General features: G+C 35.1%; 2 protein-coding genes across 6 annotated transcripts in view; one reads left to right on the plus strand and one right to left on the minus strand.

Moving 5' to 3' along the window:
• The window catches only part of LOC126745998 (probable 28S ribosomal protein S25, mitochondrial), a 30,464-nt gene extending 21,954 nt beyond the window's left edge, over positions 1-8,510 (plus strand). Inside the window, exon 4 of the mRNA XM_050454085.1 lies at positions 8,266-8,510. Within this exon, the coding sequence (XP_050310042.1) occupies positions 8,266-8,443 (178 nt within the window). The 3' untranslated portion in view covers positions 8,444-8,510. The remainder of the gene's footprint in view (positions 1-8,265) is intronic.
• A 47-nt stretch (positions 8,511-8,557) lies between these two features.
• The window catches only part of LOC126745987 (serine/threonine-protein kinase mig-15), a 162,158-nt gene continuing 143,700 nt past the window's right edge, over positions 8,558-27,015 (minus strand). For all 5 annotated transcript variants that reach the window (XM_050454069.1, XM_050454070.1, XM_050454068.1 and 2 more), the window contains one exon: positions 8,558-26,925. In XM_050454069.1, the coding sequence (XP_050310026.1) occupies positions 26,677-26,925 (249 nt within the window). In that variant the 3' untranslated portion in view covers positions 8,558-26,676. The remainder of the gene's footprint in view (positions 26,926-27,015) is intronic.

Genomic DNA, 27,015 nt, shown 5'->3' on the forward strand with positions numbered 1-27,015 from the left:
ACAAATTTTTGAATTTTTTAACATTTTTTTTTTAATGTAATCCTGAATAATACTTCGATAAATTACAAAACTAAATTCAAACACAACTGTTAAACATTTTAAAGAAATTGTCAGATTTTTGCTCAACTTGTGTTGAAAATTGTGTCTTTTGACCATCATTTCCCAACTTTAACTAACTGTCCTGTAAAAGAAAATTACTTCACTGTTTGGCAAGTGATTTCAAAAGTTGGCATATCTAATCTAGATTTCAAAATGGAAAGATACTTGCTATAGATTTTTGGTTTAATAGAGGTGAATTTTTGTAGTACATAGTCAAATGTACGCAGCTACTCTAAGCTAAATTAATAATTGTACAGTCAAAATAGATAAATGAAAAAAAAATCAAAGTAAATCTAATAAAACTTTATTAGAGTCACAACAAATGCTCAAATTGTCTGTCCTCATTCCTAATACACATTCTACACATTTTTAGAAAATATCGCGTTATTAATCGGGCGAATCTTTCATTGTTGATCTGTTCAGCGGCTGCCTGGATTTTTCGGCGCAGTTCAGCTACGTCTTTTATAGGATTGTTGTAGACTTTGTCTTTTATTGCTCCCCAATAAAAGAAATCCAAAGGATTTAAATCGGGTGAACGTGGCGGCCACACCATTGTTCCATTCCGCCCTATCCACTTGTATTATACGCCCTATCCACCTATATATGTCGGGTATTCCCTGTCCAGAAATTCCCTTACTGGACGAGCATAGTGGGCTGGGCAGCCGCCTTGTTAAAACCACATGTTTTGTTAAATATTAAGTGGCACATCTTCTAGTAAGTCTGGTAAATGATGTTCCAAGAAATCTAGGTAAACTTTGTCATTCAAATTTTGCGGCACCTCGAATGGTCCAATTACCAATCTACTATTAAGTATTCCTGTCCTAATATTTACTTTAAACTGGTATTGTAACCGGTCCTCTCGGTGTAAATATAGATTTTCCACATGCCACTCATGTATGTTGTGGAGATTTATGTATCCATCCTTCTTAAAAGTCGATTTATCGGACCTTAGAATTCTTATAAGAATCGCAGATTTCTTCCGGGTAGCCTCGAGGTAATAAAATTTGTACTCGTTGTACGTGGTACGGATGTAACTGGTTTTTTTTTTTCAATATTCAATGTGCCGAACTTTTAGACACGCCTGTCCTTGTTTCTATTCCTCGTACTGAGGTATTCGGATCACGTGCAACTTCTTGTAAGACTTCGGCCTAGTAGGGCAAGCGCGGTCTGCTTGCACCACCCATTTGATTTGGGAATCGGCCCTCTAGAAGTAATGGATGCACATTTAGAAATCTCTGGAATCTGGATAACGCTCTTCACTTGGGTACCTTTAACGATACGTTCTAGCGGCAGCATTAGCATTACGTCGACATTCTCGATAGATGAGATGTATGTTGAGCATATTCCCGCGCAGTATAACGATCTGGCATGGTTTCGTTTACTAAGTGGGAACCTTGAGGTACACCTGAGGTAACTGGATATGTGGAGAACTTCATGTATGTCTTCATTCTGGAATCGATTAAAAATGTACGACGCTAACCACCGAAGGAGATCTCCATGAACTCCCACTCCAGCAAGTTTCTGTAATAAAGTGTTATGATCAATTTTGTCAAATGCTTTGCTGAAGTTGGTGTACACAGAGTCTACTTGCGTCTGACAATCTATTGAACAGAGCATATATTCCGAGTAAACAACTAAGTTGGAATCAATTGATCGTTTGGGAAAAAAACCATGCTGCTCATCGATAATTATAGGTTTAAGAAAATATATCAATTTATTATGAATTAATGATTCAAAAATTTTACAGAAGATATCATTTACTTATTGGTCTATAATTTTTCATACTATAATTATAGATTATCACCACTTTTATAAATTGGTACCACGTTAGCCATCTTCCACTTGCAAGGGAACACACATTGCTTAAGAGATAATAGACAATGGTATACCATCAGGCCCGCCACCCTTACTCTCGTCCAAGTCAGACACAGCTCTCCATACTTTCTCTGAATCTAAAAAGAATGCGTTAGGAATAATTGCATCAAATATGGGTGAATTATTATGATTTACTGACTGTACATAGGGTTGAAAAGCTCCCCTAAAAAAATCTGGGAATAATTGGTTGACCTGAGGTCCCCGAGCAGCTTTCTTATAAAGATATGTAGAATTGGGTATTCCACTATTTTTATTCTTTACAGAAATTAGTTGCCAAAACTTCTTTTTGTTCTTTGAAATATCATTATCAACAGATTTTACGTAATTAACATAATCCAAATATATCATTATTTTACTTTGTCGACGTAACTCACTAAATACGCGATAATGAATTTCAGAGTTTGATCTTTTCCATTTTTTATGAGCTTGATTCTTTTGCAAAATTTTATCAATAGTTTTTTTACTAAAATAATGTGGAAATTTTTTTATTAATTTGTTTTAAAGGTACAAAATTATTTATTACATGGTTTACAATTTCATAGAATTTACTTAAACATGAATTTATGTTATGTTCTTTAAAAGTGTCTTCCCAATCAAAATTATCAAAATGCAAATTTAGACCATCGTAATCACCTTTTTTAAAATTATGAACATTAGTGTTATTCTTGCAATTAAGTTTATCCACAGGTAAAAGGCAAATATCAAATTCCATAGATTTATGATGAGGGTTCTCTCGGACCAAAAGCAGCTGACAGTGCTTAATATTTTGACAAAATCCTAAATCGTTGGTTAAAATTAAATCAAGTATTCGGTTATTTTGGTTTTTGAGACTATTCATTTGGAAAACACCAAAGAAGTTAATGTCATAAAAAGTATTAAATTTAGGGTTATGATTTTCAGCTACATAATAAGTTTCTCTCGGTATCCAATTAATATAAGCGAAAATAAAATCACCGCAGATTAAAATTTTATTGCCTAATATAAAATTTGATAGTTGAATAGAAGTCGATATTTTGTAGGAGAATGTGTATACAGTGATCGCCTAAATTCGATAAAAATTAGAGACATAATTTTTTGAGAAAACGCTCGGATCCGTCGATTTTTATTTTAAGTTGCGCATTATTTCACATACATTTTTGTATACAGGGTGGAACAAAAAAAAAGATACGACGTCATCGGTTATTTTTTTAACTGGAATGCTATATTTTTTATTGCATTTATGAAATATAGGCGAAATTCCAAGCAAGTTTCGTAAAACACACCTTATCTCAAAACTCAACTGTTTCAAAAATATTTACATTTAACCAACAAGAAAGCAAGTCTGTTTACAAATTAAGATAAAATGGAGGATAAAATGTTATAAACTGTGAAAACTCCTATTAATGTATCAAGTGTTCAAACTGATCCCCATTTACTTCTTGGCAGAAAGCAAGACGTAAAACACTATCAATTATTTCGGGTGATATACGTCTAATTTCATATATAATTCTATTTTTCAAATCTTCTACGTTGTTTGGCTTCTCAATATAAACTTTACTTTTCAGGTACCCCCATAGAGAATAGTCGCAGGGATTTAGGTCTGGTGATCTGGCCGGCCACTCTATTGGCCCTCTTCGTCCTATCCATCTTCCTGGGAACACATCCAAGTAATTACGGATATCTCGAAAGAAATTTGGCGGTGCGCCGTCTTGCCGAAACCACAAATTATCTGTAGGGACAACAGGGTCTTGTTCGTCTGGGTATAGGGCAGCCAAAGCAGGGATAAGATGTTCTTGAAGAAAATTCAAATAGCGTTGTCTTGTTAAGTTTTCTTCGAAAAAGTATGGCCCTATTACTTTATTTTCCACGATACCAGCTCAAACATTAGTAGATTTACGGTACTGTGTATGAGCCTCAGTTGCCCAGTGTGGATTTGACATTGAGCAGTACCGACAATTTTGCTGATTTACGACACCGTTTAAACAAAAAGTTGCTTCATCCGAAAACAAACTTCGTAACACAAACTGACGGTTATTATTGCAAACGTTCATCATTTGCTCGCAAAATTGGTTTCTTCGATCAGGATCGTCCTCATTTAATTTGTGTATTAGTCTAATTTTATAAAGGTGGTATTCATTTGCTTTTAAGATGCGTCTTACTGACGTTCCGGCTATATTATTATCAACTGAAATTTGTGAAGTTGCATTGTTTGGATTTTCTTCGACGGAGAGCAGAACGTTTAATTTTGTTTCTTCAGAAATTTTTGGACGACCTGATCTTGGCAAATCCCTAACATGACCTGAAGTTATGAATTTGGGCTCTATTCTACTAACTGTTGACTGAGAAATAGGATGGTTTGGATATTTGGCATTAAACAGTTCACTTACTTCTTTTTGCTTGCGCACTCGATCCCCGTACCCTAGCATCATCAAAATTTCAATTCGTTGGGTTTCCGTTAAATTAGTCATAATTCTGATAAAAACTATTAATTTTCGAACTGACAGTGACATTCAAAAACGGAGATTCTTTACAAGTGCAACCATGGAAATATAAACAATTGACAGTGTTTATAACATTATTTTTATCCTCCATTTTACCTTAATTTGTAAATAGACGTACTTATTTGTTTTCTTGTTATTTAAATGTAAATATTTCGGAAACAGTTGAGTTTTGAGATAAGGTGTGTTATACGAAACTTGCTTGGAATTTCGCCTATATTTCATAAATGCAATAAAAAATATAGCATTCCATTTAAAAAAAATGACCGATGACGTCATCTTTTTTTTATTCCACCCTATATACAAAAATTTACGTGATATAATGCGCAACCTAAAATTAAAATCGACGGGTCTGAGCGTTTTCTCAAAGAATCATGTCTCTAATTTTTATCGAATTTATGCGGAACTTTAGGCGGTCACTGTATAAAGATTACAAAAAGGGGAAGTCTTATCTTCAAGAAAAATGCATGTAGGTCACTTAGGTAAATGTATTATGCATTTCGGCTGTGTAAACAGCCATAATCAGATACAGAACATTAAAAAAAAAGCATATACGTTCACCAAATAAAACAAAAATTACCCGTTATCGGGAATACAAATTTTTATTAAAGAAATATACTCCCGGGGACGTTTTCTGGCTTGTTCACCCGTTTGTCTCCCTGGAGATACGTTCCTCCAGCACCCTCAGGTGTGTCGTGCAATTTTTGTTGTTGGAGACGTAAAATTTGTTCTCATTTGTCACCCCCTTGAGCTGTTGGTTCAAGACAGAGACCTGTCTTTTAAAATTTACATTCTCAGTTATTAATCTGTTTAATTGTTCTTCAAATATTGTAATTTTATTGTTTAATTAATTTATTTTTTTGATCTTTGTCCTGAACTTCCAGTCAAGTTCCCTATTACGCTTCTCTATAAGCCTCACCTTTTCGTGCTGGAGATGCAAGTCTACCCCCAAACTAGATCCCTTTACCATGCCCAGATCAGGATTGGGTTTTAAGGATTCTGCTAGTTCTTGAGTCGGTTTTTTCATGGTTTTTTGAACTTCTTATTGGATAGGGACGCGGATGAGCCCTCCGAAGACTTACCCCGCTCTTTTGATTTTTTGCTTTTTGAAGAGAACTCAGTTTACCCATTCAACGTATCCATTTTGTCTTTTTCCAAGGACATCCTTTTTGTTTGGCCCCCTTCCGACTATGGGGAGTGAATCGACGTTTTTCTCTGCCGTGTGTTTTTTCGTGAACTATTTAATAAGAAAACAAGACAGAAGACTTTGTTTATTAAAAGGGTAATTTGCATAAGTTAGAACCGCTACTCTCTCGTGCTGTTTCCCGCACTCGAATCAACTGTTCGAACGTATCGAAAAAGACAAGTGCTCAAAGATCTGAACTGGGACAATGTGCAAGCCTTTATCAAGAGACTTAGTGAAGACCGTGCATTGGCAGTGGAGGCGTAGGGGTGGATGATTCTGGGGTTGGCGAAAAGCGACTTTTAGGCCTACTTGCCGAGCTCTAGCCCTCCCACCCTTACTACTAAGCATCCCTATACTATTTTATGTAAACCCTTTGTTCTATGTCTTAAGTATTGTGTGTGTTGTTTATAAAAGCCGCCCTTAAAAACCGTAGACGCGTTGTTTATTTTTGATTAGGATGGTTTATAATAATTGTAATTTAGGTTGGACTAAAACAATTAATGATTGTACAGGGTCTTTCCCCACATATTGACCCCCCTCCTACAGGGGTAATGCGAAAAGTTAAAAAAAAATTTAATACAAAACTTTTGGGGTTTTACTTTAAATTTTTGAATCCGATGTCAACATTTTTTTTTTCGTTTAGAAACGTCAATTTGACGTTTTGACAAAATTTTGACAGATGATCAGTTTTTTCTTATGGAACACCCTGTATATGACTTCATAGTTAAAAAGAGCCGAATTTTCTGATTTCAAATATATATAGTTTAACTATGTTTTATTAAACCGTTTCGGAAATATCGGGCTCCAAACTTTAAAAAAATGATATATTGAAGATCTTGGTAAGCGCTGCATTGTTATTGTTTGGCGTTTTTTTTAAGATAAATGAATTGAGTAGAAACAATAAAAACAGAAGATTTATTATTACTAAGGTGATATTTAGCATCTTTTTGTTGACAAGGATACATTATTTTAACAATTGTTAAACTTTAATTTAGACGTAATTATAACTATAACTGTTCTATATAACCACCACCATTATCAATACAGTTTATATAATCCTGCTCAATTTTGTGTATTGTATTCCTTATAAATTGTCTATGATTTTGATTGATATCATCTATCGCGGTAATAATTTTTCTGCGGAGCTCCTCGACATTTTCAATTCTCTGTTCGTAAACTTTATTTTACAGGTAACCCCACAGAAATGAATCAAGAGGTGTCAGGTCTAGACTGTTTGGTGGCCAACGAATTGGCGAAGAGTTCGTCGAATCCACAGGTTATATCTTTCATTTAAAAATCTCAAAACAGGTAACACAAGTTTAGCTTCAATTTGAAGCATCTCTAGGTATCTCTCTCCCATCAAGTTGGCGTTATATAAAATAGGTCCTATGACCTGGTCATTTAAAATTCCACACCATACATGTAGAGATAGCCGCCCTTGAAACTTAATTTCCCTTGTTATTCGGGGGTTTGTTCTTGACCAAAATCGAACATTTTTTCGATTCTAAATGCCCGCGGTTGTAAAGGTGCACTCGTCGGTCCACAAAATTTGTTTAAAAAAGTTATTATCCTTTTCTTTTAGCACTAGCATCTCTTGACAAAATTCCACCCGTTTATTTCTTTGCGCTACACTTGAAGTTTGAACAGGTAATATTCGATAAGCAAAATATTTATACTTTTTTAAAGCTGAATAAATTTTTTTGGCCGATCGATCAAAGTAAATTCTGGCATCTTCTATGGAATGATTTGGGTGTTCTGAAAAGAAATTCAACATTTTTGATGGGCAATTTGAGGAAGACAAAGGCCCGGACATGATAGCGTTGATCTAAATGTATTCAAAAATTAGTAAAAACTTACCTACCTTCGAAATATAGCAAAATATGTAATTCTTCTTCTGGATCGACAAGAACTGTCCGACGTTTTCTTCATAGAGTTTTGCTGATTCAAAATGCTCGTTCTATATTTTTAAGCGTATTTTTTGCCGGAATGGCACGTAAAGGAAAGGTTCGACGATATTCCTCTCTGGCGGCATTTGCGTTATTATTATTTTTATAAAATATACGGACGATGTCACATTTTTCTTCATCACTGTACGGCATTTTTTAACATTTATAGGTCAACAAACAAGAAATGACAGTGTAATCTGAATGATTTATTTTTTAATAAATGTCAAACAATAACAATGCAGCGCCTACCAAGATCTTCAATATATAATTTTTTTATAAAGTTTGGAGCCCGATATTTTCGAAACGGTTTAATAAAACATAGTTAAACTATATATATTTGAAATCAGAAAATTCGGCTCTTTTTAACTATGAAGTCATATACAGGGTGTTCCATAAGGAAAAACTGATCATCTGTCAAAATTTGACGTTTCTAAACGAAAAAAAAAATGTTGACATCAGATTCAAAAATTTTAAGTAAAACCCCAAAAGTTTTGTAGTAAAATTTTTTTTTAACTTTTCGCATTACCCCTGTAGGGGGGGGGGTCAATATATGGGGAAAGACCCTGTACAGGGTTTTGGTTTTCAGATATATTTAGTAACCAAAAAGTGGCAAAATGCTACGGCAAAGCCATTAATGAAAAAAAAAATCACTTTTATATTTACACTTTTATATTTTTTGTAGGGAAGTATTAAAAGCTGAACTCATAGCGAAAGAGAAGAAAGACAATCCAGCCAATTTTGGAGCTGGCTGTGACAGGTTCTGTATCTGCCAACTCCCTGGTCAAGTTCCTTGTTCTGGTGTATGTCCAGTTCCCAAACATATGAGAGGAAAGTATATATTTAAAAAAGATGATGATTAATTTTTGTAAGCTTTGTAAATAATGTTGTAAGTAATAATTTTTTTTTTATTAAATAATAAGCGCTAAACTGGTTTTTACTTATCTCTAATTGTGTTAGACAATAAAACAAGTTAATTTGATAATATAACTTTATTTCTGAATAATAATAATAATAATAATAATAATAATAATAAAATGATATTCATATAATAATTATTTTCTATATAAAAAAAATCACACTTATAACATCTCTTTGGAAATAATTAAAAAGAGAAAAAAATATTAGAAAAAAGGATGGGCATTATATGCAAGTAAACAAAACACATAGTAGAGGCTATTTCACAAACATGACTGGGGGAGCATGGGTTAAAGAATAAAATACGACTACGGATGACGCCTGGCCAAAAAATAGCTATAAACAGTCTTAAATTGCACCAAAATATAAACATAATATACTAGGATATAAAATTTGACTAAATGTAGGTTTAGTATAAAATCCTATGACCGATGTCTAAAAATAAAATACAAAAGTGGTTACGCTATCAGACAAGATTTAGTATTTACATCGTTTTTGTGATTTGTTTTAAAAGTTCTAAGCCAATATTAGTTTCATTGAACTTAGACTGTAAAAATTCTTGTCTTACAGCGCATTCTTAGTGCTAGAGGAATATTAAGTTGCAATACAAATTGTTTATGCAAAAGTGTATATACAGGGTTACCTCAATTCATTATTACACTATCCAGTTTGGGATTTATCTACAGTTTAGTGAGCATTTTTTGTCACTAATTTTATTGGTTGGCACCAAATCTTAACCACAGTAAATAAATGCAAAGATTCACAAGTAACTGAGAATAATACTTCTCCTTGTATATAATGAGTTTTGATTCTGATTACATGTAAATAAATATATAATGAACAAAAATCATGCAGATTAAAAAGTAGTATATTTCATTATAAAGCTAGTAGTGTCTTGCTGCAATGTCACTTTATTTTCGTGTGGGTAATCCAGAATTACATAGTTGAGCAATATAATCCCGAATATGAAGTATGTTATTAAAACAAAATTTATTACTACATTTGCCAATGCCGATATTAATTTAAATAATATGAAAATTTAGTAGCACCAATACTGTCTCCTAAACCACAATTAACTAAGACGATATTTAAATTTGGGGCACCTACACAAGGGAAAAATGCACTTGGGTTTTGGTTGAGTGCAACATTTCCTATATTTTCTAATTTCCGTCCACGATCTTGCTATTTTATTAAAAAGAGTGCCAGATATTTTATTTTATGGACACAAAAATTATTTGAAGATCAACTCTCGCATGCAAATAGTACCTTTCTTTTTTTTTTAAACATTTTATGTTTTAAGTAATATAAGGTAAGTAATAAAAGTAAAGTTGAACCGGTTAATGTAGGTTTCAGAAAATAGGTGAAATGAGCTTTTTTTTGTTTTTAATGCAAATTGAGAGAATGTTATTAGGGAAACAAAGGAGGAACATGCAATATTATGCTAAGATATTTTTAATCGTAAACGTAGATGAACGGTTATTTTAGAAACAACATCCATTCCAAGCAGAAACAACATCGGGCTCGACTTGCTGCAATAAACCACGAGTCAACGACTGATGTTGTTCCTACACGGGAATACTTGCCACATTCAGAAGCATGCTTACCAAGGATTCATATTAATTTAATTTTTGTTAACTTTCGGTTGATTGGGATTAAGAATGAATTACTAAAAAAGTAATATTCACTGTTCAACGTTCTTTTCGCTTTTAAAAGGTAGTTAATCCATCACTCGATTAGTTCAAAGTCTTTTTTATATTACGGGCCTGGGTTTAAGTAAAAGTTATTATTTTTAAATGAATTTAAAGCGAAATTTACTTTCGCTTTAGGTTATAAAAGGTAACGTTTATAAACCGATTTACTAACGAAGTTAGTTCTACCAAAAATATCAATCATACTACCGCATTTTTTCGGTCTAAGAATAGGGTTAATCAAAACCAAATATATGTATATTGATGGAGTAAAATTGAAATCTCCTTTTTAGACTCAAGTTTATGGCGATCAAGTGATAAAACAAATGAAGGGTACACGGGGAATGTAAATTTTTTAGATTTTTGAGCTTCACATCGCTGCACGTACTTTGTACTTAATGTCTTCTTTTTATCACCTAACTTTCGTTGCAATAAAGAGGATGGTCAAGATTTTTAACGATTTTAAAATATGCCATATACAGGAAAAAAGGGAGAGTGTCAATGCAAAACAACAAAAGAAGGCGGCATGTCAAGTTGACAACACTGTAAAATCATACGATATACATCCTGTTCTCGAATCGTGTCAGCACCATGTTTGTTTTAGTCTTGGTGTTATTGTTTTCTTTTCTCGTTGTTAGTTTGCATGGTTTTAAACCATTAAAATATATTAGGGGAGAGGTCCCTATTTTGGACCGGCTCTTAAATTAGTGATGCGAAGAGTCCGGATTAATCGTCCGTTCAATCCGAATATCGAATTATTCCGGATATCTAAATCGTCCGGATACACGCCGCCCGTTCGACCGACAATGAAATAAAAGCTTGCACTAAGTGACACGAAGTTCCACGTACCACCGGCTAAGAGAATCCGAATTAAATCGTCCGGACAAATAACCCGGCAATCGGCAGTATTGTCGCGTCGCCTTGTGTAAACCTATTGCTTTATCTATCCTTATTGTACTCATTTAGAAACATAAGAGACAATATGAGAATGCCCAAACTTTATAAGGGTCGCCTGACCTTCAGAAGTTTTTTTGTAAACACAGCATTTTTGTAGTGATATTCTGCATCGTTTAAAATACACTTGATTTATTACATACATAATTAGCTATTTTAGTTTCAACATCATGTAGAAATGCGTAAAAACGAAATGTCTAATGGGTTGCATAATGCATACCTTATATTCGAAAAACAGCTATAAAAAACGTTTATCGGACGGTCGAGCATCGAGCCCGAAGGCCGAAACATGGCATAATTTGCCGAACGGGCGAGACATCGAGCGGATGAATTAATCCGGATGAAAAAACCGAATTTTCAATTCATCCGAATCAATGCTGTCCGGATATTGAATTAATCCGAATTTTTACAACACTATCTTAAATTGGACCATCGCCTTTATTCGAGTAAAAACTGTGCCAGGCGCCATTTGTTGGCCGGGAAGCGTATTACCATTCTTTACTATTAAACAGAGCAACTGTGCTCCGAAACGCAGTGAAGAATGGCTTAGCAAATACGCGTATGCTTGAATGCCATTGTTTAATGCGATTCAGCACATCGCCCAAATCATAATACTCTGAATCAATCCACTAATTTTGGAGGACGTGACGAGCTAAGTGTGTTAAACGTTTTACAAAAGAAGTCTCTCCAATATAGGGAAAGTAAAATAGCTAAAATAGCAATTAGAGAAAATCTACTTATTGTTGTCATTTTAACTCCAATAATGCTACGTGCGCATAAAGAATGGTTTTCCAGTGAAGTAGTATTCATAGACTCCAGTGGTTCCTGCGACCAGACTAATACGTGCGTTACATTTATGTTTAGTGCTTCAAAAATTGGGGCTATACCATTGGCTTGCATCTTACACACTGCACAAACCGAAGCAAAAGACTCTTTTGGTAGTTCCCCTTATCCACAAGTATTTATGACAGACGATAGCGCAGCGGAAAGAAATGCTCTATTATCTGTGTTTTCTACGTCGGAAAATGAAAGACCTGTTCTATATCTTTGCATTTTTCATGTTTGCCAGACTTTCTGGCGTTGGTTGTTGGATAGCCACAATAACATTCTGAAAGAAAACCGAAGATATGTAATGAAGTTGTTTTAACATATCATGTACGCTTTAACAGTTGAAGAGGCCAATGACTATTTTAATGAATTTATGAATGACAGTATCGTTCAGAAATATGACCTAAAAACTTATGTAAACAAATTTTGGCTACGAAAGGAAGAATGGTGTTTGTGTTTTAGAAAAAATGTGATGACGAGGGGGAACAACACATCGTAGAATCTTCAATACGCAGATTCAAAGACATCGTTTTAAAATGATGCAAAGCATTTAATATGTGTGCCTTAGTTGATTTTATAGTCAATGTTTTTGAGTCATACCATAAAATACACATCTTATTATTTGCCAATAATCGATCAACAAAAAATAATTTTCTGTACATGAAATTTTGTGGCAAAATTCAAAATATGAATGTAGAAAAAATTAATGAATACATGTATTCACTAAGTAGTAATGCAGACCAATCTTTAATATACACAGTGGATATCGATTTAGCAATGTGCGACTGTCCTTATGGCTCTAGCGGTAAGTTTTGTAAACACCTTTGTGCTGTTCAAGAAAAATGCGGTATAGTTTTTAAAAATGCTCCGTTATTAACAAATTATAAAAAAACACTTGCTAAGCTAAGTCTCGGATATGACATTTCTGAAGATTTCTTTGAAAATATGGATTCTAGCTCCAAAGAATGTGATATCAAAAATAATAACAGCAATAAAGAAGAAAGTCATCATGAGATATCTTCAATAACCATTACGCAAACGGAAGATGGCGAAGTTATTGCAAAAAAACATTTGTCCGCTATTGAAGAGCTAAATTTAAATTTCATAAGGCTTACAAAAATGGCTACAGAAAATAGATCTGTTGATTTAACAAATTCAATTATAAAATTGAATGGGGTTAGAAAAACGCGATATTTCGCAAATATAGGAGTGCAACCTGGATCAATTAGCAGGCGTAAAAAAAGACCAGGCCTTACTTCTGGAGCCAAGAGAGTTCAGTCGGGAAGACCCTCAACTCAGAAAGGGGCAGTTACTAAAAACCTAAACAAAACTCTCGTATATTCTCGTATTACTCTTAATTACAGAAAATATCCCAAATGCTAAATCACACGGTAGACATTAAACCTTTAAATTTTAAATGACATTTATAGATTTTTAAACGTAACAAGATAATATACAGACTATCCTCGGCGGATAGGGTTAAAAGGGCACAAATGAACCAAAAATTTCATTTCTCGGCAAGAAGTCATTCTTGATAAAAAAATTTTGCTTGTAAAATAAATACGATTCACAAAGAAAAAATTTTGATTTTTTTGTACAGGGTTTACAAAAACAACAAAAACATGATTTTCGAAAATATAAATTTTTAATTTTACAAATAAAATAATATTACTGAAGCTTGAAATAGCAACAAATAAGAATAAAATCTAATAATTTACTCTTCAAACGCTCCCTCTCCATATTCAATATTTCTTGTTTTCCCAAAATGTTGACTGCCTTTAAAATTTTAAAATAACATTATTTTAGCGAAAGTGTTATTCTAAATACATTTTTCTATGACATTTTGCTTTAAAAGAAAAAAATAATGGTACTTTATTCGGGAAAAAAATCACGTTTTTGAAGTTTTTGCGAACCCTGTACAAATAAACCAAATTTTTTTTTTTTTTTTTTGGTGAATCATATTTGTTTTGCAAGCAAACATTTTTATAAAATATGACTTTTTGCCGAAAAATTAAATTTTTGGTCCTCTTGTAAATCTTATCTGTGACAGTCTGTATACCATAAGCGTGTTGTTTTAAAAAGTTGATTTTCTCACGATCGATAACTGTGACATATATTCTTAAACCAAAGGACCCCACGAGAAAACAGCTCTAAACTTAAAAAATAAAATAATAAATAAAAAATATGTTAAAATTATTTTTATTTAGACTTTTAGTGTTTATTTAATATTTTCTTTATAATTAACGATATTTCAAATATGTACGTATTTCTTTGAAAAATAAATTTTCTTATTTTGGTAGTCTCATCATTATTTACAAAAAATTGATATTATATTTCATTATAAAATGTTTACTGTTGTATGTGCTATTTTATTTTGGATTATCATACATCATTTTTCTTTAATGACGACTGCAAAAAGCAAATTGAAATATCCGTTCGTTAAAGTGATACAGTAAAAATATTCTAACTTATAAAATTTAATTAAGTGGCTGGGGTGCAGTAAAAATTGGTATTTAAATACCGCGACTATATTACTTCCAAATTTTACTGCGATTCAGAGTATTACGATTTGGGCGATGTGCTGAATCGCAGTAAATAATGGCATTTAAGCATACGCGTATTTGCTAAGCCATTCTCCACTGCGTTTCGGAGCACAGTTGCTCTGTATAATATGAAAGAATGGTAATACGCGGCCGGTAGATATAGCTTATATATTTGCTAGCCGCAGCCCGAAACAAGAAATCTGTACAGTTCGGATAATTCGGAAAATAACATGTGCTGGCTGATGTAATTTTGCTGTTAGCTTCATAGGGCTTTATTTTTTTACCGGTGAGTAACTTTGTCATCTGCCTATGTATACATTTTAAACATGTTGTCACCTATTATTTCGCCTAATAGTTTACCTATTTTTTTCGTTTTAAAAACGACTATTTTAAAGTGAGGGTATAGTATCCTAAATTGAACCACTTAATAACTCTTATTTTGGACCGGTCCAAATTAAGCAACGTTTTTTTTCTTCAAGGTAAGTATGTCACAACGTGAAAAATATGGAAAATGGAACGAGGAAGATATGAAACAAACCTTAATTGCCTATCAAAATGGAAGTATGCAAAAAATTAAACAAAATAGCTAGAAGGTATAAAATACCGAAGGCAACTTTAAAACACAGAATTGACGACAAAAACAAACATGTTCATGGAAGTGAAAAAATTTGGACGAGACGCAGATCTTCCACCAGAAATTGAGAAAGAGATAGTAAAGCATGTTCTAGAGCTTGAGAGAAGTCTGTTTGGAATCACTCGTAGTGATTTAAGGAAACTCGCATACGATGTCGCCGAAGCAAATGGAATTCCGCACAGGTTTAAAAATGGACGAGCGGGCAAAAAGTGGTATTATTGTTTTTTGTCTAGACACAAAGAGCTATCGCTTCTCCAGCCGGAAGCAACTTCAGCGGCGAGGGCTGTAGGGTTCAGCAAGGAAAAAGTTGAAGCTTTTTTTAATTGCCTCACGGCTCTTTACGATAAACATAAGTTTGGTCCGTCGGAGATATAAAGGGTGTTTTTTTAGAGGTTTGGATTTTAAGTTGTCAAAACTGTTTCTGGTGATTGTCAACGTGTGCGCACAGAAGAAGTTATTGCTGCTGTGGAGCATAGTGTTGAAGAGGACCCGAATGAGTCGATTCGCCATCGTGCACAACAATTGAGGCTGTGTCCATCCACTTTGTGGAAGATTTTGCGGCAAGATCTTGGCTTGCGAGCTTACAACATCCAACTTGTGCAAGAATTGAAACCGCGTGACCATTATGCATATGTTCGGTGAATGGACGGAAAACAGTATTCAGCTTGACCCATTTTTTCAATCAAAAATGTTGTTCAGCGATGAGGCTCATTTTTGTTTGAACGGCTTCGTCAATAAGCAAAATTGCCGAATTTGGAGTGGAGAAAATCCAGAAGCTTTTGTTGAGACGCCCTTACATCCACTAAAAGTCACAGTTTGGTTCGCTTTATGGTCAGGAGGAATCATTGGCCCATATTTTTTTAAAGATGATAACAACCAGAATGTTACAGTCAATGGAGAACGTTATAGAGCCATGATTGCCGACTTTTTTGTTCCTCAGTTGAACCGACTTGATGTGGCAGAGCTTTGGTTTCAACAAGATGGTGCAACATGCCACACAGCGCGTGACACTATCAATTTATTGCGGGAAACATTCCATGATCGCATAATTTCACGCAATGGACCTGTGAACTGGCCTCCACGATCGTGTGATCTCACACCCCTGGTTTACTTTCTTTGGGGATATGTGAAGTCACATGTCTTCAAAGATAAACCACAGACGTTGGATCACCTGGAAACAATCATTCGCCGCGTTATTTCCGAGATACGGCCTCAGATGCTTGAAAAAGTGGTCGAAAATTGGACTTCCCGATTACGCTACATTCGAACCAGCCGTGGCGCTCATATGCCCGAAATCATTTTTAAGCACTAATGGCATAACAATATCTTTTAAATAAAACCAATACCATGTCAATGATTTTTTTTTAATAGTTTTATTTCACTTCAAATTTGTATACCTCTCAAAAAAACACCCTTTATAATGTCGATGAGACCGGCCTTTCTACAGTCCAGAGACCGCAAAAAATAATTCGACAGAAGGGTAAGCATCAAATAGGATCTCTTACAAGCGGAGAACGTGGAGTAAACACGACATGTGTTTGCTGCATTAATGCTGCTGGTATGTACGTCCCACCGATGCTTATATTCAAGCGAATAAGATTCAAAGATGAACTCAAAGAAGGCGCACCTCCAGAGACAGAATTTGCTTGCTTAGAATCGGGCTGGATAAGAAGTGAATTATTCGCAAAATGGCTAAGGCATTTCATTAATTTTGCGAAGCCATCTAAAAATAAGAAAGTACTTTCGATAATGGATTGACATACCACCCATACAAAAAATTTAGAATCCATAACTTTAGCAAGGGATAATGGAATCATCATGTTGTCACTACCAGCCCACACTACCCACAGGTTGCAACCCTGTAACTTCTCATTCTTTAAGCCCCTTAGATCATATTACAATCAAGCAGCAGATAAATGGCTTCGTGCGTACCCTACCCAAAATATTACGCAATTTCAGGTATGATACTGGGAGAAGCATATGCAAAAGCTGCATCAGTGGGAAATGCTATAAGCGGATTTGCGAAATGCGGCATATGGCGTTTAGATCAAAATGTGTTTGATGACAGTGATTTCGTTTGCCTTTCCAATGTGAACATTGAGGCTACAAATGCGCCAAAAGACAACATTACCTCTTCAGTAAACGAAATGTCCCAGAGTACTTCTACTAACATCAACAGCCTATCCCAACATGCCTCCACATCCTCAGATATGTCGGTAGAGCTCGCATGCTCCAAGCCATCGCCATAACCCCAAAAAAGAAAATCCATTTCTGAAATATCTCCTCTACCAATTTCAAAGCGAAAATCGCGCACAGCAGCTTCCAGTTCTACGACAATAATAACTAGTAGCCCCTACAAGAATGCCCTTGAAGAAAAACAACATAAAAAAGTGGCACCTCCTCAAACCGTTAAAAAGGTATTTTCTTCTTTAAAGCCGACCTTCAAGGGACAGTTCTCTGCATCTAAATCCGATAAGGGAAAATGCCGTTTGGCGCAAAAGTCATCAAATGAATCGCAATCGGAAGAGTGCCTTTGTCTCGTTTGCCTATCTCCATTTTTGCAATCTGGTCCAGGGGAAGAGTGGATACGCTGTGTTTTGTGCAAGAAGTGGGCACACTTAAAGTGCACCACTGGTCGCAATACTGAGTTCTACGAATATATAAACTGCGAGTCTGACAGTGACTGATTTTTTTTCTTTGATATACCCAATATTTTAGGCTTATATGTATATTAGTAAATTAATCTCAGGATTACATTTAGTTTTGTACTGTATTTGAATAGTTTAATAAACGCTTTTTCATTAAAAAAAAAAAAACTTAGACATGGTTCAATTTAGGGAACTTGCGGTTCAAAATAGGAAACCAGTATCCTAAATTGCCAATGACTCTATTTTGATTTGTTTTTTTTTTTGCTAACCGCAGGAACAGGTTTTAGCCTGTTTTGTAAGCTCTATACATTTATAACAGCCCTAAAGTTATGTACAATTTTTTTGTTACAATTTGGTTCACAAAATTTCATTTTACAGAGGTATTTTGTTAGATGGTCCAATATTAAAACCTTTCCCCTATTTGGTTTTAAATTTGTCGAAATAATAGAAGTAACAGACATTAAAATATGTAATAAAAAAGCTAAGAAACGAAAAATAACTGGTAGAATGAGGGACGTTAAAAAGAACCTTCTTGCATTAACTCATGAAAGTGGACCTGATTGTAAGTGTGTGCTATTAAAATGTTTTCAAATTTTCACGGAGAGACAGAAATTGTATAATAAACTTTAATAAAATACCGGTTAATGAACAGAACAGTTATTTAAATGAATTTATTTATGTAAATACAGTTTTTCAGGCAGGCCTAGACAAGCTGAAAAAATGCTCGGCTACATGATTGTGCATATTCATACCATGTGCGAGTAAATTGAGAAGAAAGTATCGTGGAAATACTCGTATGTTATAAAGCGTTTTGTTCGTTACATGGTATTTCCAAAAAAAAGTTGTTATCGATACATTAAAAAAGGTGTCCAACCTAAAGACGATCGCAGTCAACATACAAATAGAAAAATCATCACTAAAGACACCTTTGACGCCGTTTGCATCCACATTGGGTCTTTTAAAGGTCGACTGAGTCACTTCAGTCTTAAGACTCAATGAGGACCTATTTGTCCCCTGAATCAAATGTATAAAGGATGCCCAATATGAACAAAGAAATGTACCCCGATAATTAAGTGTCATACTAAAAGTACCGTAAAATTTTTACTGAAAACTTTAACATTAGTGTTGACTATCCGAGTTCCGAAGTTCATGCGATTGAACATAAACTCAAAAAATTATCGGAACATCCGATAGAGAGAAGCGACCGAAAAATCCGCAATATTTGTGTTGAGAAATGTCAATAAAACTTCTCGCAAAAAAAGTTTTTGAAACCGTCATTGAAAGAACAGTGCAGCGGAGGTTAGCACAAGAAGGTCTTATTAGACGTAGCCTAGCACGCAAACCAAGACTTAATCTGTTATGATATCAACGCTATACCTTTGGGCACAAAAATACAAGAATTTCACGATTGATGACTGGAAAAAGGTATTCTAAATGAGGGAACTTCCAAAAACCCGAAACAAACATTCTCCCTAAACTTGCCCTATCCAGTTTTTACGGAAAGTAAGGTCGTTGCGCTAATAGGATCTCTTAATAGTCCTCTATCCATTAAATAAAGTAAGACATGCCCAAACTTGCCTTAGCCTACGATAAAAGCATAGGAAAAATCAAGTATTATTTCGAAACTTGTCTTATCCATCTCCTGTATCATTTCAAAAGTTGTCTTGTCCATGCGAGCAATAGGAAAGCAATTTTATTTAATTCCTGGTGATTAGGTGATTTATTGTTTTTGCCTCATTTTAACGACTAAATTCTAAACGTTTGGTTCTGCTTAAAGCTGTTTCTGTTTAACTTATTACTGCCTATGATATGATATTTCATATTAAAAACATCAAATCGCTGTTCTGAGTTCTCACACGTGAAGCCGTTAATAAAAAATAATGAGTAAATAATAATTTAGTTCGACCTAAACGTTTACTGGGAATATATCTAAGTGTTGAATTGACAAATAGTTAAAAGTACAGTAATCCCTCATCAACCGCGGTTTTTTCAACCGCAGATTTGATTAGATTATCCGCGGTTTTGTCTTGCTAAATCGGCTTCTCTAAATTTTCAAACAAATTAACAGCGCTGTGCGTTTTCGTCGCGAACTTACGCGCGAAAACGCCTATTCTAATTTTCGAGGAATTGTTTTGTTACCTTTTTCGCGGAACGCACAGCCACGTGGCGCGACGTGGCGTGTGATTAGTTACGCATTTAAGTAACATTCATTAGCAAATTAAGTTGGTGATTAGTGTGATTGTCCTTTTCTTGAGTTAATTATTTAGTTATAATATAATGGCGTCCACAGGCCACGATTTTGTTAAAAAAGAAAGCGAAATGTAATGACTCTTAACACAAAAATTCAATTGTTAGACTGTCTTGCTGCAGGTGAAACGTATGCGAGTGCTGCAAAAAAATTTAAAGTGAATGAATCAACTGTAAGAACCATAAAAAAGAGTGAGCAATCTATTCGGGCCAGTGTTTCGCGCGGTACTAATACCAGCAACAAAGTAAAATGTTTCTCGCGACCTCTAACGATGGAAAAGATGGAAAGGGCGCTCGGAATTTGGATCGAGGATCAAACTAAAAAAAGACTACCACTTAGCACCCAAATTATTCAAGAAAAAGCTAAGCGTCTTTTCGAGAACCTAAAGTCTAATGAGGAAACGGTAAGCTTCCAAACCAGTAAGGGTTGGTTTGAAAATTTTAAAAAGCGATTTTCGCTGCACAACGTAAATATTACAGGAGAGTCGGCTTCTGCAGATCACGAGGCAGCTAATCGGTATCCGATGGAATTCAAAAAACTAATTGAAAGCAAGGGATATCATCCAGATCAGGTATTTAATGCCGATGAGACAGGTTTATTTTGGAAGAGGATGCCTGCTCCAACATTTGTGTCTCAACTGAAAGATCCGCACCAGGATTTAAAGTTGCTAAGGATAGGTTTACTCTTCTGTTTTGCTCTAATGCTTCAGGTAACCACATGATAAAGCCACTGCTCGCATACAAATCTCTTAACCCACGTGCTCTAAAAAATAAAAACAAAAAAGATCTGCCGGTGTTTTGGAGAGCGAATCAAAAAGGTTGGGTTACTGTAACATTATTTACAGATTGGTTTCTGAACTGCTTCGTACCCAGTGTTAGGCAATATTTAACCTCAAAATCGTTGCCATTCAAAGCTTTACTTCTTGTTGATAATGCTCCCGGCCATCCTGAATCCTTAAAGTTTGCTGATCCAAACATAGAAGTTTGTTTCCTGCCTCCTAACACTACATCATTGATACAACCATTGGATCAGGGAATAATAGCAGCGTTTAAAAGATATTATGTTAAGCGAACTTTCAGTTATGTATTGAATAACATGGAACAAAATCCTGGTCTCACAGTGACTGAAAGTTGGAAAGCTTTTAATATCGCCCATTGCATAATATTTATCAAAGAAGCAGTGGATGAGTTACGTTCATCAACATTGAATGCCTGTTGGAGAACGCTGTGGCCAGAGGTTGTGGCAGACACATCAACAATTCCTGACAAAGCAACCGAAATTGAAGAGATTGTAAGAATCTTGCACCAAATTCATGGGACGAGTTGCAATCAAGTGACGTTGAAGAAGTTATAGTTGAAATCCTGGAAAATACATCAGATATCGAAGACAATACAGATGATGAAACCCCCGACGAGCCGACGACTACTACAATTACTACTACATCCCTAACGTTAAGTAGTTTACAAAAAATTTTATCAACCGCACAACAGTTGCAAGATTTAGTTTATGATGAAGACCCTTCACTAGAAAGAAGCCTAAAGTTTTCAAATGGTTTGAATGGGCTACTGCATCCGTATAGGGAGATCCAAAAAGAACTCACCAAAAAAATGAAGCAGCCGACAATTTTACATTATTTTCGAAAATAAGTTGTATACGTTTATAACAAAATCATTATGTATCTACTTTTAATATAGATATGTACATACATATGTACAACAAAGTAAATTTGGTGTCTTAATTACATATTTCCACACTAATATTTTATATTCTTCTGTTTTTAGAAAATCCCTCGCTAACCGCGGTTTTGCCAACCGCGGCACCCTATCTGGAACGGAACCCCCGCGGTTGACGAGGGATTACTGTATTCACAGAGTTGCAGTGATTATCTTTGAAATACATTTTTTAGTGTCATGCCGCTAAGGTAAGGTTATGTTTTATTTTATAATAGAATACTTTTTTAATAAATAATTGTTAAAATTTATTTGTCAGTACTTTGTTGTGTATCAAAAAAAACTAAATGAACCAATTTTGTTCTTTAGTTTTTTATTTATCGATGTTTTTTTTAGCGTATGAAATATCATATCATAGGAAGTAATACATACATTTTGTTTTTAGGGAGACTTTTTATAATCCTGAATACCCAAAAGATGCTGAAGAGCATATCAATTTTCTTAATGAAATTAGTCATAAACATGAAAACTATGATATCTTGCAAGAATGTGATCGGCTTGATTTTATTTTATTACCTCCAGATGATCGTCAACATAGCGACAAAAATGATATCTTGGATTATAATATACCGCTTTCAATTTTGGGTAAAAGGATTCGAAAAGAGGCTACAGACCAAACAGCTGGAAGCAGTAACATTTAACAGATATCTGTAAAAGTAAAAAAAGTTAGAACATGGCAATCAAAATTACTGGATCCTATTTCAGAAAAACTAAAAATTTCCAAAGCTCCTCCACCAGATTTTGCAAATAAGATAAAAGACAACGGTCTAGCACCAATAGATTTGTCCAAAGAGTTTTTTCCAGAAGAATTTGGAATTTTAAAGGCAAATATAAGTTCTCTGTATCCACTACAAAAATGTACGTTTAACTTGGAGTCTTGATTTTATCAGGGTACAATAAGTTGCCGACCATAAGAATGTATTGCGAAACTAAGTCTGAAACGTATAATCATTTAATTAGCATCTAGAGCTAGTGGAAGCAGCTATGTTCCGCAAGAAGTTGATAAATCCACTTGTTTGATAAGATGGCATGATAATAGTGATCAAGATCAAGTCACCATTGGAACCAACGTAGATATTGATCAAATTTGCTTTTTGAAGGGCCAGTGTAGGAGTTGGTAAAAAAAGGAAAAAAATATGTTCAAGTCGATCAACCCAGCCTTATCAACTTGTATAACCAATTGGGTGGAGTTGATTTATTCGATAAGCTAAGGGCTCTTTATAGAATTCGATCAAAGAAATAGCACATATCATATCAGGTTTTGTATCAATGGAGCTTTGATAAATATGTGGATTCTTTATAGGTACGTTCACCCAAAGATAAGTTTACTAGAGTTTAGCAGTAAAATAGTTTTATCAATTTTGACAGCACCCGAGTACCTTATAGGGCCAAAACCAAAATGCAGTCGAAATGTACTCAAGGAGATAAGATTTGATAAAATCGATCAGTGTAAGTGACCGACCCAATTAGTTACAGTTTATTCATTTTTTGAATTGTTACTTATACTAGTTAGTTTTTAGGCATGCTTGTGCCTATGATTTGATATAAGGTACTGTTGGGTAATAAGGCCGGGCAGGTAATAAAGCCAAAGTTATCCCAACGGATACCTTAATATTCTGTGGTCCTAGTGGCACCATCTAGGTGTAGACAGATCTAACACAAAACAGTTGGCGCTTTGCGAGCTAGTATACATTCCTCCATTTACCTACATGCACGTGTTTAAAAATTTGGAAGTGTTTTCGTGTCCGTGTTGTAAAAAATACCTGCAAAAGGTGAGTAAAATTTTTTGGTAGTTTGATTAGAGTATTGTTTGCATTATATTTTCCAAATTGTGTTGGTATATAGATTAACTTAACATAGTTGTTTCGTTTTATTTACTCTTTTTTTGTTACATCTAACCTCAAAAAGAAAATGGATGCCAGACTTGTAACAAGGCCGCGGCCTTATTACCTGCCTTACCATTAAATTTGTTTGCAGATAATAAAGCCGGCTACAAAATAATGCGTAATTTTTTGTAAATTTATCTTAATTGTTTACGCTGGCAAAAGTCTTAAAAAAATAATCCCATTACTTATATATTTTTTACTTACTTATATATTTTTTTAAAGAAATTTCCCACCTTATCTCAATGCAATGAGCTCCCGGCCTTATTGCCTGCCGAAATGGTTACCTTTAAGTTTCTAGCCAGGTAATAAGGCCTATTACAAGATGGTCTAAAAGTTGTTTTTCCATGTAGGATTCCTGCGGAAGTCTTAGAAAATAGTTTTTTATACCAACGTGTCAGCAACAGTTACAGCGCGGAGCAGTTTTCTAGCTTAGGTAAGTATTATAGCTGTAGCTACAATGTTCCGGCGATATTATCTGTCTCCTACATACGCAGTAGAAAATACTTTTTTATTTTTCAGTTATGGGGAAAAAAAATCGAGGAATACGAGCAAATTGGACCGAAGAAATGATGGAAGAGGCCCTTCAGCTATTAAGGAGTGGTCGGTCTCAAGAATGGGTGGAACAGCAATCTGGGATTCCGCGTCGTACCTTAAGGAATCACCTTAAATCCGGTTCCTCAAACACGTCATTGGGAGCAAAACCAGTATTAAATATGGAACAGGAAACGGACTTAGAAAGGAAAATATTGAGATTTTCTAGCAGAGGCTTTCCGTTAACTTCGAAAGTTTTACGCCGAAGTGTTTTCAATTATTGTGAGAAAATGAGCGTTAAACATAAATTTAACCGGGAAAAAAAATTGGCGGGTAAAGAATGGTACCGTGCCTTTCTAAGACGTCATCCACAAATAGCTCAACGCAAAGCACAGCAATTAAATCCTGCCCGAGCTCAGAAATTGAATCATTTCATTGTAAATGATTATTTTGATAAATTGGATGCTCTGCTGTGTAGAACCGGATTAAAACATAGCCCCGAAAAAATTTACAACATGGATGAGAAGGGTTGCAGATTAACCCTTCATCACCAGCAGCTAGTACTAGCCCAAAAAGGTGCCAAAAGAGTGCACTTAGTGGCGCCTGAACATGCGGAAAACGTCACAGTAGTCGCTTGTGCAAATGCCCTAGGCCATGTCATACCACCTATGATTTTATTCAAAGGGCAACGTGGAAAACCTTGCTATTCTGATGGTTTACCGGCAGGCTCAGCTGTACACATGACCGCAAAGGGCAGCATGACGACTGAGATATTTATCAAATGGCTGGAGCACTTCTCACAATTTATGTCTTCCCCTCCAACAATTTTAATTTTTGATGGAGCGTCAAGTCACCTAGATGAGTCCATTGCTGAAAAGGCAGAAACTTTAGGAATTGAGCTTTTATGCCTACCCAGTAATACGACTCACGAGCTCCAGCCAATGGACAAATCCGTTTTCCGGTCTTTTGAATCCCACTGGGATCAACAGCTTCTTGAATATTGGAGTCAACATCCTGATAGAAGGTTGAGTAAAGAGAGATTTTCTGATGTATTCACGCCAGTCTGGGGAAAGTGCATGACTATTAATAACATCTGCAATGGTTTTAGCTCAACTGGTATCTACCCGTTCAGTAGAAACGCCATTCCTGAACATGCATTCGCCCCAAGTCTTCCAACTCATCGTGGTCAAAATATTGCAGCTGAAAATAGTGAGGAAAGTGCCATAGTAAGGGAAGAACTTTGGGATTCGGAAGATGATATTCCATTAGCAACATTATTTAAGACAACTAAGGATAATTCAACAGTACATTCCAGTACCAGCCCTGCAGATCAGTCTCAGTCTCAATCAACTCAGTCAGAAGATTTAGCTGAAAAAGGAGAAACTTCACATCAAAACTCTTTCTCTGAAGTTTTAGTTACACCTGATATGGCACCAATAAAAACCTCCAATCGAAGAAAGGCTTTGAATTATCATGCTCAAGAGGTCAAAAGGCACATATTTAAGGATCGTAGTTCTGGTAAAAAGGTTACCAATATCTCAAAAAAGGGTTCTGTTGTGAAGAGGAAGTCCGCCAATACGCCAACTACGAGCCTTTCAGCTGTATGGATGTGTTCTGTTTGCCTGCTTGACTTTGTAGCCGATATGAGAGCATGTTCATCTTGTGGTACTTGGGTTCACGAAGAATGTGTTGGACTAACAGTTGAAGATAAAGAAGCATTTATTTGCCCTGAATGCATGCCCTGAGGAAATTTTAAAAATCGGCCTTATTACCTGCTACCTGCCTATGCTGGTAATAAGGCCAAAAGAGTTGTTTTTATTTTTTTGCATTATGAATGTTTAAAAATTCTTGTTTTCATTTTTTAGTTATGTTTTTTAAAAGAATACATGTTGATTTATCTTTTGTATCTTACTTTGTAATAAAAATATTTTTTATTTGGTTATAACAAAAATATTTTTCTTAACCCGGCCTTATTACCCAACAGTACCTTATCATGTGTAAAAAACTAAGTGCCTTAAAACAAAAATGTTCTTTTTTCAAAAATCGTAAGTTGTTTTAGGTGCCATAAACATTAGCTTTTAAAAAAATTGTGCTACTTGCGAAAAAAAAAATCACTCGGGAATTTTTTACTGGGTTAAAATAATATTTATTGCACTACAGGCAAATGACTAGTTGCACCATTTTTAAAATGCATAACCCTGCCCAGATACGAATTGAACCTTTATTACCCATAATTAGGCAACGTGAATATAAAAAAGACCTTGTACACCTCAAAAAACTTAAAGGAACGTCATTTAGTCACCTAGCAAAAGTGCTTCTTTACAGTTTCATTTGTTATACATTCGAATTGGGTTTTCTTTAACTGAACAATACCGATATTTATCATGTCAACAGCCAAGATCAGTAGCCCAAATTTTTTATTGCGGAGATGTACCCCGACTCACAACAGGTGGGTTGATCAGCTAATTAATAATTATTCGATCGTCCGTTACCAGTTCATCATGCCGGGCTTGTTGAGTGTCATGAAGTATATCTGACAAGAAGATCCGCTTTTCGCGCTCGAAAAGAAAACTTTGTCGTTGCGCTCGCAGAGGAACTTGAGCCGTTGCGCCTTCTTGTGCATAAAGACGCCGTCCAAATGGCCGGACTCCACCGATCGGATCTCGATCGCCTTGTTGCCCCAACCCATTATCTGGCCGGTGCCGATGTACGCGACGGATGTCGGCATCTCGCCCCACTGAAACAACAAATTTTTAGACTGTAACCAAAAATAATATACTCATTAACTAATTTATGGCCAGTGATGCGTATACGCAACACTGGCCAT

The sequence above is a fragment of the Anthonomus grandis genome, chromosome 16 (assembly GCF_022605725.1).
Source record: "Anthonomus grandis grandis chromosome 16, icAntGran1.3, whole genome shotgun sequence".
Taxonomy (NCBI): Eukaryota; Metazoa; Arthropoda; class Insecta; order Coleoptera; family Curculionidae; genus Anthonomus; species Anthonomus grandis.